The sequence below is a fragment of the Salvia miltiorrhiza genome, chromosome 4 (assembly GCF_028751815.1).
Source record: "Salvia miltiorrhiza cultivar Shanhuang (shh) chromosome 4, IMPLAD_Smil_shh, whole genome shotgun sequence".
In the NCBI taxonomy this organism is placed as follows: domain Eukaryota; kingdom Viridiplantae; phylum Streptophyta; class Magnoliopsida; order Lamiales; family Lamiaceae; genus Salvia; species Salvia miltiorrhiza.
In genome coordinates this window covers 43077661-43089860 of record NC_080390.1, presented here as the reverse complement: position 1 = coordinate 43089860, position 12200 = coordinate 43077661, and the positions used below count along the sequence as shown (strand labels likewise).

Genomic DNA, 12200 nt, shown 5'->3' with positions numbered 1-12200 from the left:
TTTCTTATCTTATATTAATCCATCGATTGTGGTTCTGGTGCAGTTGTTGTTTGAATTTTGGTCATGCATTTTGTCCCAATTTATTGTTTGTAACTATAGGTTGTTGCCTTGTTGGCATTTAACACACTGTAAATCCATCATATATAAGAACATAAAACCGAAGAGTTGCAATTGGAGAAAAGTATGGTGATGGATGTTAGATGAATTTGGTGAAGAGATGAGTTGCTTATAAGATTCAATTTTCAAATGTAAGTTTCGCATTGGATTAGTAGTTATCGATAGGATTAATTGCTATTATATTGATCTTTATTATATTATATTCGATTAATATCGTTAAGGTTAACTATGGTTAATTGGTTTTCGAACTGTTTATCGGTCACGATTAGTGAAATTATATATTTTCGGTTACAATTAATTGAAAATTCGATTCGATTAACCCGTAACTAAACCAATTAACCACCCTTAGTCGTGAGAGATTAAAATTGAAGAAGGAACAATGTAATAAGCTCGGGCCTTCACTGTATAACGAGCTTGTTTGATTAATAATTGAGGATACCAAACATCTATATATCATATATTATTAATCAAGCAAGGTCTTGTAATCCCTACAAAACAACATATTGTTTAATTTCAATATTGGTCGTGCGACACACAGTTAGGTGTACTAATTAGTTGAAGGATTAAATAATGTAATATCACAAACTTTGGCCGAAATACGCTTTGCCAACAAACTATAAAAATTCTATTTTTTTTATCACGAACGTTCACATATTTTTTCCACCATTTTCATTTTTTCCCACAATTCCAAATCGATGTGGCGCTGATGTGACTTGTCAGCACGTGCCATATTTGTTGTGTCCGGTGACTTAAATGCAACGTTTGATTTTTGTACGAAACTACGACGTTTTTATATTCATTTGTGATTAAATATCTAGAATTAAAAAATCAAAACTTCAAATTACATTTCTTCATTGTTGCGTTTGTTACCAGAAAATATTTTTCTCATTCGTCCTCCTTTGATCCTCGCATTTTGCAAGCAGGTTAACATTGTTCTCATTCATCATTCTTCATCCTCGCGTTGTGAACGTTCTTCTTCTTCTTCTTCATTCTCCTTTTTCGTCCAAGCGAGAAGAACACAAGATGTCTTCTTCTTCTTCTTAGATTCGAATCCAAAAATTATTGTTTGTAGTTGTAAAAAGACCCCAAAGGTTGAAACTTCAAAAATTGCAAAGAATCGACAAGAGGAAGAACACGGCTTGGAGAAAGAACATGACTTGGACGAAAAAGATGTAGAAAGGAATAAATGCGGCTTGGAGGCTGCTGCTGTCGTCAGCGAGCGAGGAGAGAAATCAGTGTCTAGTGAGCGTGCGTAGAGTGAAGGTGAAAGCTTTAGGTGTGATTTAGAAACTTAGGAGTACTTATTTATGATTTTAGGAATTAATTAAATTATAGTTGAATTCACGTCAATATTATTTGTAAAATTAAATTCATATCAATATCAATGTCACATTAATTTTACGGTAGGTAACCGGAGATAATATATGCATTTAACCATTAATCGAATATTACACGAAGGCCCTCTCCCCTTCTCGGCTTTCTACCCTTTCTGTTTCTCACGTAGATTTTTGCGGTTTGATGTTGTATAGAAATAGAAATCATTCACAACAACGACGCAATAATTCGCAACCCAATTTTTGAGAAGCATGGATGATTAACCCCTTTTTCACGATACACACAAAAAATGGCACTCGCTTTTCGATCCATCCTCACAAACAAGAATCCAATCTCTTCTCTTATCCCTTTGTCACCAACTTATATTCCCAAGCCGCCAAATTCCCCATTTCTACCCCCAAATTCAGGACCCCATTTCCCAAATCACATGTTCTTGACATGCGCATCCCGGCTTTCCCCCCTCAGAAAGACCAGCGCCTCTTCCGATGACCTGTACAGCCAAATTGACTGCAGCAAGGGCACCAGCTCCAGCAATTTCAATTTTGATGATCTTCTCTCAGTTTTTGAATTCTTAAGTCTAACTATCTCGGCTGCCGTATCCTTATATGTAGCAGTAAGCTACGGAGTGCAAAAAGGGGCGGTTTTTGGGTGGGTGGGGAGCAAGGTTTTTGTATGGCAGTGTGTGTTGTTGGTGGTGAGCGTCGTGGTTGGGGCGGTGATACGGCGGCGGCAGTGGCGGAGGGTGTGCGGCGCCGGGTTCTCAAAGGGGACTAATTTGTTGAGGAGAGTGGAGAAATTGGAGGAGGATTTGCGCAGCTCGGCCACCCTCATTCGGGTCTTGTCGAGGCAGCTTGAGAAGCTCGGTATTCGGGTTCGGGCCGCCCGGAAATCTCTTAAAGAACCAATCTCTGAGGTAATTCTGCTTGGTGACATTTTATTTGGTATTGATTAGGGAAATTTGGATGAGATTTGTGTATGCTTACGGTAAAGTTTCATCTCTTAATAGCTTGCATTTTATGAAATGATTAGCGTCTTGTAGGGATACACCAAGACACTTTATGCCGGAATTCTAATTCTTTATAGAGGGATTGGAATAAAGGAAAATGGAATAATCAGTTTTAGTCTGTTTAGGACGATGATTTGAACCCTGCTGTTCCCTTCTCTTTGTGTGTAAAAGGAGAATTGTGAATTAACAAAAAAGGGAATCAAGGAGAACTACTGCCTGCAAGGTTGTAGGATGTTCTTTGAAGTTTGACTTCAGTGCTTCTCATATTCATCATCCAAAATTGCAAACTATGATATATGCCGATGCTGTTTCTTGTCAGGAAATTTCGATCTCGTATTTGACAGTGAACGTCTAATTTGGTTTCATGAAGTTCGTGGTGGAATAAGAAACGTATAATAATCAGTTTGTTCAATCAGCCAAAATTACCAAAAGCACTATAGGATACCAAATTCTTTTAGGGAAGGGTTTATTTTCCGTATTATGAACAAATGTGGTGGGATGGAACATGTTTTTTGATGTTTATAATTTATATGAGGTGCTCGACTGCTCATACCCTACACCATCTTCTGGATTGTGGGGAGTGGTTTAGCAGCATTACTTGTGCTTTGATGGAATCTGAAGTTTCTAAGTTCTAACTCCTGCTTTTTCTTTTTCTTTTTTTCTTTTTCAATTTCAGACTGCAGCATTGGCACAGAAGAACTCCGAGGTCACTCGAGCGCTGGCAGCACGTGAAGACATTTTGGAGAAGGAACTCGGTGAGATCCACAAGGTTCTGCTAGCTATGCAGGTACCTTTTTTTTTGTGAAATTATAAAATAAAGCAGATGATTACTTTTCATTGATACTGCAATTTCTATAGTACTTTACTGTCTTTGCTTGTGCTACAATGATGTGCTATCTGGAAACTTGTCACAAGTCATTTTCCTTACATTGATAACTACTTTCCAGAAATCAAATTGGAGATTGTTTTGCAAACAACTTGATTCAGAAACCCTGCATCGTTTGAGTTTATCTGCAACGTTATTTTTATGTTCACCAATTGTTATTTGATTTAGAGACTCATTGTGTGTATTGTTGGTATGTGTAAATGCCAGTTGAAGTTCAAATATTGTGGTTATTCCCTGTTGAATTTGATGTAGGAACAACAACAGAAACAACTCGAGCTCATTCTTGCAGTTGGGAAAGCTAAGAATTTGTTGAACACGAAACCTACGCAAACTATCGACCAGAATAAACCAGAGGCTTCAAACTCATCGTCAGTGCATGGAGAACAAAATACAGAAATAAACAAAATCGAGACTCTGGATGTTGCAAACGCAAGCCAATAACGACAGTGCGGTCTAGACTTCCAGTTGGGAGGAGTGGTTTTGTTTTTGAAAATTGATCATTATTGATGAAATCATGTTGTTGTTGTTGTTGGACTTGTAGATGAAAACATGTTGTTACATGAAGTTAAATGATGATGGAGCTATAGGCTATAGCCCTATGTTTCTGTGATACTGACTTGCTGAGTTAGAATGTTTGTTGTAACACTGAAAAGAGTTATCAACATAAATTTATTGGAGGAGAGAACATGTATATCAAGTGTTTGTGTATGAAATTGCCATTCTTCCATGCTATATTACTAGTATTTATTAGGTTTGAAGAAACAGACACATATGGGAAAGCTTTCACCAAACACTCCAATTTTAATTGTTACCATTTTATATGACAACGTTCTTTTTGTAATTGTAACCTAACGTGAGCATAATTATAAATTAATACTTGTACAGTCATTTTGGTTGATAATTTTACCCTACCAGTAAAAAAAGGCCAACGTTATTTTTTTGACAATCTGATCATTAGCCAATAAAATTCGATAGACACCTTAGCACGTGACATGAGTCCAACAGACTTGACAAAAAAATAAAAAGTTGTGGAATTATCCTTGTTAAAACCATGGATTTGATTACCTATATGTGCAGTGCAATTTTGTACAAAGTCAATACAAGTCTCTTGTGTATCCAAGGAAATGAACAAGAAGCAGCAAAGTAGGAATTAACAGCTAATTCTTATTTCATGATAGGCCAAATAGTTGGTTACATATTGAAGCTCGCAGACTTACAAAGCAGAAGATGCAGATGATATCGAGGAGCTTAGGGAGACTGAGGCCAATCATAACCAGCATCCGCGGCATTAACATCATAGTAAAACCACATCCCCACATCCTCTACAGGGACTTCATCTTCCCAGAAATCATTCTCCAACATCTCATTGTACTCATCATCCACGTCGTCTGCAAAGTCCCATGGCAGGTAACCAGAGGAACTCGAGTTATCCGAACAATTATCCCAGCCATTCATATCGTAAAAATCCACAACAAGGGGCCCAACAACCTTCAAATTAGGGAGTCTCTTCACCAACTTCTCGTCTAACTTCACATTCCAACACCCTCGTACATCTAGTAACTCCAGCTGCTTGCAGTTTTCAAGAATCTTCACTACGCTTGATGTATCCACAAGCAAGTAGGCAATCTCGAGATGCTTGAGTCTTGGCATTGTGGCAGCGATGGCTAGGGCTTCATCGTCTTGGGAAAGCTTGTCGATCACCTCCAGCGGATGCATTACCCGTCGCAAAGTAGTGAGAGATTTACAGTGCTTCCCTACCGCTTCAAGGGCTGGAGCTCCTATATTGATGCAGTAACTCAAATCAAGACAAGTAAGACTTGATAGCATTGCAGCAGCTCTCTCCATTACTGAATTATTCACGTGGCTTCCCGGCAGTTGCAAAGTTTGTAGAGATTGAGCACTTGAAACCAAGGTGAATTATATAAGCCAATTTTGAAAAAGGTATATGACAAATTATGTGACAAGACAACATTGGACAAATGATGCAACATCATCCGAATAGCAAACCAGCCCTTATGGTATTAGAATAATTCTACTTAAGTTTATCCCCTCTCAACAGTTTTAGCTATAATGAACATCTATTAACAATGCAAGAGCTGCAATCTACATAAAACGCCTAACTTTAATGGACGACATGAACGAAAACCAAATCAAATTCCTCAATTCCATGAACGTACAAGTCCATTGAATCATTTGAACGCCAACAAACAAATCTAACATTCTCCACTTATTATCACTGCATTTTCTCCTTATTCCGAGCAAGTTAAACATAAATAACAAATAGAGATTCGTAGAAAGCACAACTAATACTTACTGATTAACTATGAAGAAAATGCTTTGGTCACTGGCAAGACCAGAGACACATAGTTTCCTCAGCGAGCCACAGCTTCTTGAAACGAGTAACCGAAGCATTCGTTCAACAATGTCAGGCTTGCCATTCCTGCTCCATTCAACAATGTCTATCTCTTGCCAACAATACGGCCCAGACACCGCTCTTCCCCAAGACTTGCAGACTCTTGGTACTACAGTTAGCAGCTCAACAAGAGAAAGATTCTTGAATATTAGCCCAAGTGCATCTGGTATCAGTTCGTCCCATTTCGGAAAATCACACGCCTCATCCATTTATCTCAAGCCCTTTTCCCCGGGCCACTAGTTAAACGAACTGCATACAAGCAAGATGATGCAATGTAATCCAGATGCATTCAAATTGTAACAAGACACTTAATTTAGAGGAACTGCAAATGAGTAAAGACGATGCAATATAATCCAGATGCATTCAAAGCAAATGTTTTGTAACAAGACACTTAATTTAGAGGAACTGCATATAAGTAAGAGGATGCAATATAATCCAGATTTCTTTCCTTTTGTTAGAAATCCAGAGGCAACATTCTTCCAAACCAAAGAAATGCAAGATGAGAACATTCAAATGAAATGTTGTGTAACAGGACACTTGAATTTACAAAGATGAATTATTAATCGCAAGGCTGATATTTTCCTTCATTTTTTTCTTGTACCACAGATTTTCCAATTCAATTGATGGAAGAAATGATAATGACCGCTAGATGAAGGGCCCAGGCCTACAGCCTACTGCAGCAGCAGGTAAGGAATAATAAATACACATTAAATGCGACCAGTTGAGCCAAAAATCAACCCCAAATTTAATAGGAAAAAGGAACAGTACCGATTAAATCAAGTTCTCAATTTTGAAAGAAAAACAAAACAGAGAAATCTCAAAACATATTAGATGAGAGAGAAAAAGTATTCGCGATTAGGGAAGAATTAGCTCGAGCAGCAAGGCCCCACATCAGTAGACGGCCTTAATTTTCCAGAAATGGATCAAAATCCGTAATCAGAAATATATAATCTTCCACACCATTATATTATATAGATGGAAAGCAGAGATCTTGGCAACCTTCTATCAATCGAGTTTACGGAATCACACACAAAAGATAATTCATTTATACCTACTAATTGGAAGCTGAGCACAATTACCTAAGCTCTACCAGTAATCTGGATCTGTGAAAGCATACGGTTTAACCACGCAATTGAAGGATGAGGAACAGAGGAAGGGGGGAGGGAGGATAGGAGAGCTACACAAGAAAACAAAGGAATACCAACAAAAGCTGTTGTATCTATTATACGTGCAACTGACGAAATATAACCGAGATTCTCTCTCTCCCTCTCCTCTCTCTCTCTCTCTCTCTCTGTGTTTAGTAGTAGTGTTTGCTCAGAAATTTGGTTTTGTTTTTAAAGCGTTCACATTTGTTATAAAAAAATTATTAGAAAATTGGTGAATAAAAAATATGAGAATATATATAGGGTGTATATATATATAAATTAATGCATTCACTGTTAAAATTAATGCACTAAAAAAATAAAAAAAATTACTTTCTTTAGAATTCGAACCCAGGATCTGCATTCATCCAACAAGATGATGCATCCACCTTAGAACTTGATGATCGAATGACTGAAAATAGTTTTCCGTTCTTCTTTTATTTAGTGGCTTTTTCTTGAACCTCTCCCTATATATATATATATATATATATATATATATATATATATATATAATTTTATCATATATTATTAAAGATGAAAAAAATAAAAAAAATATCAAAAATATTTTATATCAATAATATTATCTAATATTTGAGATAATATGTATGAAAAAAGGAACTATTGGAGAAAATATTTCACTATGTCTGACGAAAATTTTCTATTATAATGAATATGTGAAAATAGTGAAAATATATCTTTTACTCTTATTTTAGATTAAAATTTTAGATAATATTATTTAATATTAAAAAGATAATGAGTGAAAAAAATTATTTAAAAAAAATTACTATATCTAAAAAAATACGGAGTATTATAATAAACATACAAAAATAATACAAAAAGGGGTTTTTGCAAATAAAATCACGAATAATTTTGAATTTGCAATTTTAACGCGACTTTTGAAGTGTGGCGAATTAAATCATAACCTTTTCAATTTTTGCAATTTCGTCCCCTCAATCTTTCTGGCCACCGGAGTGATGAGTTGGAGCTTATGTGGATTATTTTTTTTCCACGTAATTAATTTCTGACTAAGATTAAAATAAAATCAAAACTTAATTCTTTTATTTTTCTTCTTTTTCGTCGAACTTATTTCAGTATCCCCCATTTTCCTTAAACTAGTACGCCCTCCCGTACGATGCACGGCCACAATATTTTATTTATTTTTAGAATTTGAAATTATGTAAAAATATTAGTATTATTTATGAATCAAATTAATTAATAACAAAAAATATATTAATTTAAATATTAGTATTTGATTTAAAATAGTGTATAGTAATAATTTTATCAACTTAATGAGTAGGAGTATAATATTAAGTTCAATGAGAATTGTATAATAATAATTAAATTTACCGAAATTTTTTTGTTAATGATTATTATTTTTTTATTAAAATTAAAATTAATAAATACTTTTATAATATTGTCTCGATTTTTGTTGATAATTGTGCATTATATTTTTTAATTAATATTTTTATGTATGCTTTGATAAAATAATTCAAAAAATAAATATTGTGTTTTTTTAATCAAAAGAGAAGAGAAGATATATAAATTTTGTAGGAGAAAGAGATACAAATAAAAATAATATAATAACAAAATAAGGAGAAAGAGAAAAAAAAATAAAGAATATTGTGAAAGAGATAGGAGGGAGAAAAACAATCACTTTAAAATTTTAAATTATAATAAATTATTTATTTCAAATTCATATTTAATGAATTTTAAATCAAATTGAAGATCTTGTCATAATCTTTAACTTAAGATACACATCAAATATATTTTTATAAAAGACGAAAAAGAAGTAAAATAAAAGAATTAGGTTTTGATTTTGTTTTAATCTTAGTCAGCAATTTAATCTTAGTTAGAAATTAATTACGTGGAAAAAAATAATCCACATAAGCTCCAACTAATCACTCCGGTGGCCGGAAAAAATTGAGGGGACGAAATTGCAAAAATTGAAAAGATTATGATTTAATTCGCCACACTTCAAAAGTCACGTTAAAATTACAAATTTAAAATTGTTCGTGATTTTATTTACAAAAACCCCTATAAAAAATGATAAAAGTATAATCTTTCACTCTCATTTGACGTCAAGGTAAACGAACTCTAATAGAAATTGGAGTTTTGAAAAAGGGAGCACTGTGAGTGGAGTGCAATTAGCAAAGCTCCTTTTTATTTAAATTTGGGTGAGTTAGGAAATGGTGTAGCATGGGAAATTGAAGTAATTTAATGTCCGTGTTACAGAGACCGAATAACAATTTTTCGAAGACAGTTATTTGAAATTATTTAAAGTCGCCGTTAAATAGTTCGTTTTAAAATTGATTCGGAAACACAATGTCATGTAATGTAACCCCCCTTCTTTCATTACATGTCTTATTTCATTACTAGTCTAACGATTTTTTAAATGAGTAATATCGAACCTGACGCTTATAAAAAAGTATTGTTAATTTACTCCCTCCGTCTCACTATATGTGAGACCTTTTTTTGGACATAAAAATTTAGAAAAATATATTTTATTTGTAGGTGAAAAAGTGAAAATGTGTTTTAAAGGTAAAATTTTTACCACAAAAAAAAGAGTCTCACTTACAGTGGGACGCCTTAAATAGAAAGAGTCTCAAATACAATGGGACGAGGGGAGTATTTTTTTCTTCTAGTTTAAGTAATCAATATTGAACCAATATAGTTTTAGCACTTTTCTTTTGTTTCTCTATAAATTATTGAAATAATTGAGTATTACGATAATTTGCAAAATAATTTAAGTCAATTAAATTATATACCACTTCCATGTAGGCATTATGAAATTAAAAGTTACCGATCAATACATACATAATTCTAAAAGATTATTTCTTTTTATTCTTTTTTTTTTTTGTCATTATTTCGTTTCACATCTAACACGACCAAATGAATAAAGTAGGGATCATATTTTATATATTTAATTTATTTTAAATGATAATATATTTATCACTTCTTTATAATGTGGTATAAAATTATACAATCCTCTTTTAAATATAAAAATTATGAATGGTATTATTTCAACGAAATACGTTTAGACAAAATATGATTAAATACATATAAAATGAATTTATTAAAAAACTTTGATTCAAAATAAATAGGATTTAGTTAGTTTTCCTATTTTTCCACTTCGTAAGCTATCTTTGTGATTTTTTGTATTTTTTTTTAAAAAAATCTTTATTTTTTAATTTTTGTACATTGAAATAAAGCAAAATAACTACAATATGGACAAACAAATAAAATAAACCAAATCCTTTTTTTAGCTAAATTTTTTAAATAAATCAATTTATTTGTGTATTAGACCATTTTTTGTCAATACATATTTGTCCATATAATATCTTGGGTTAATTGCCGGAAAAACCATATACTTTTTCGAATTTTGGTTATTTCCCATGACAAAAAAAGTCTGAACAGAAATCCATGAATTGAAAACTTAATTGTAATTTTCCCCCGCGTCCATTTTTCCCCAAATTGAATCCGAGGTGGCAATCGGATTTCCAGCGTGTCATCGCCGGGAATTGGAGTTTTGCGGCGATAGTGAAGCTTTTTTGAGTCCCGTCACCTCGACCTCCGGCGCCAGCAAACCAGTCAACGGTCGCCTTGCCCGAGCCTCGTGACTCCACCCCGAGTCCCCGACGCCGGCGGCGATTGGCAGTTGGCACGACAATTAGTTTTGAAAGAACTGATTTAGATCCCAGCTCCCACCTCCGCCGCCCTCATCTCACCTCCAACCTCCGCCCTCTCGCCTCGCCGCTTCCACACACCGCCTCCGCCCTCCCCTTTCCTCTTCCAGTTCGCTCGCCTCTATTCTCATTAATTAGGGCTCATTGCTTGACAAAGTAGGGGGAGAGAGACAGAACCAGATCTGCGGCGCCTCTTTCAGAAATTTGGGTAACTGATTCAGATCCCGACTCCCACTTCCGCCGCCCTCGTCTCGCCTCCAACCTCTGCCCTCTCGCCTCGCCGCCTTCGTCCTCCCCTTTCCTCTTCCAATTTGCTCGCCTCCATTCTCATTAATTAGGGCTCATTGCTTGACAAAGCAGGAGGAGGGAGACAGAACCAGATCTGCGGCGCCTCTTTCAGAAATTTGGGTTTCAGGCGGCGGCGATGTGGCTGCCTAGTCATCATTTTTTTTTGACAGATGGAATGAATTATGCCACGTTGGATCGGAGCTCCATCGGAGATCGCCGGAAAATGGACGCGGGGGAAAATTACAATTAAGTTTTCAATTCATGGATTTCCGTTCAGACTTTTTTTGTCATGGGAAATAACCAAAAATCGAAAAAGTATATGATTTTTTCGGCAATTAACCCTAATATCTTTTGTGTTAATGGGCAAAAATGCCCCATCCTTTATGTGTTTTTTGAAAAATGCCCTCTCTTATCATAGAAAGCATTCTATGCCCTAAATATGTGAAGTGCCTAATTTACCCTTTGATGTTGATGGGTTTGCTTGGTTTTTAGTGAAAGTCTTACACATTTGACCGATTTGACAGCCATCGGTTATAAAAGTCAACGATTTGACAGCTATCAGTCAAGAGTACATATGATCGGTGGGTGGCTAGATCATGTGTCCGGCCGGCCGGACACATGATTTTATCGGTCGGATCATGTGTCCGGCCGGTGAAATTATGTGTCCGCCCGGCCGGACACATGTTTTCACCGGCCGGACACATGATTTTATCGCTATCGTGTCGTGTCAACACGCTTTGAATCATGTTGTTATCGGGTTCATGTTGGGTTCGGGTTTAGGTAAATCGTGTCGGGTTCGGGCATTCCCTTAACAGGTCGTGTTCGGGTTTGGCCTTATCAGGTCGGGTCGATATTAGGTCGACCCGATAACGATCCGACCCGCACGTTTTGCCAGCCCTAGTTTATCTAGGGACATATGGGCTACAGTTATTGTGCTTGTCCATGGACCATGTTGCTACAAATACTTATGTTCCAGGCAAAAACTCTTGTGCGCTCTATCGGGATGTTCTATTAGGATGTGCCCGGATCTTTTCGATTCGGATCCGGGTCCATTCGACCCATCATATATAAAAAATATTCACTTTTGGCCGTATTTCTCTCATTTGAACCTCCATTTCTCGTTGAATCTCTCTCTCTCTCTCTCTCTCGTCTCGTCTCCTTCATTTCTCTCACGCCGCCTCATTCTCAAGGTAGTTGCCCGGAGTCGGATAAGCAACAACTACCCGGAGACGATGCAGCAGTACCGATGTAGCAGCGGTGGTTTAGAGACGATGGAGGCGCAATAGTTTCTCAGTTCAAATCTCGGTCTCTCTCAAATCCAAGAGCAGTC

The 12200-nt window shown here is 35.8% G+C and overlaps 2 protein-coding genes across 4 annotated transcripts; one reads left to right on the top strand and one right to left on the bottom strand.

Moving 5' to 3' along the window:
* The first annotated feature begins 963 nt into the window (after positions 1–963).
* On the top strand, positions 964–4041 carry LOC131021841 (uncharacterized). Its single transcript, XM_057951161.1, has 3 exons — positions 964–2365; positions 3135–3245; positions 3597–4041. The coding sequence occupies exons 1-3, from the start codon at positions 1742–1744 to the stop codon at positions 3783–3785; spliced, it is 924 nt and encodes a 307-aa protein (XP_057807144.1). The 5' UTR covers positions 964–1741; the 3' UTR covers positions 3786–4041.
* A 447-nt stretch (positions 4042–4488) lies between these two features.
* LOC131021840 (F-box protein FBW2-like) lies at positions 4489–7099 on the bottom strand. Of its 3 annotated transcripts, none has more exons than XM_057951160.1 (3): positions 6837–7099; positions 5659–6006; positions 4489–5244 (listed from the first exon to the last, which is right to left on the bottom strand). In XM_057951160.1, the coding sequence occupies exons 2-3, from the start codon at positions 5964–5966 to the stop codon at positions 4593–4595; spliced, it is 960 nt and encodes a 319-aa protein (XP_057807143.1). In that variant the 5' UTR covers positions 5967–6006; positions 6837–7099; the 3' UTR covers positions 4489–4592. The 3 variants fall into 3 exon arrangements, with proteins under 3 accessions (XP_057807143.1, XP_057807141.1, XP_057807142.1); XM_057951158.1 differs by having other exon boundaries at positions 6809–7063; XM_057951159.1 differs by lacking the exon at positions 6837–7099 and adding an exon at positions 6526–6782.
* Between the last annotated feature and the right edge of the window lie 5101 nt (positions 7100–12200).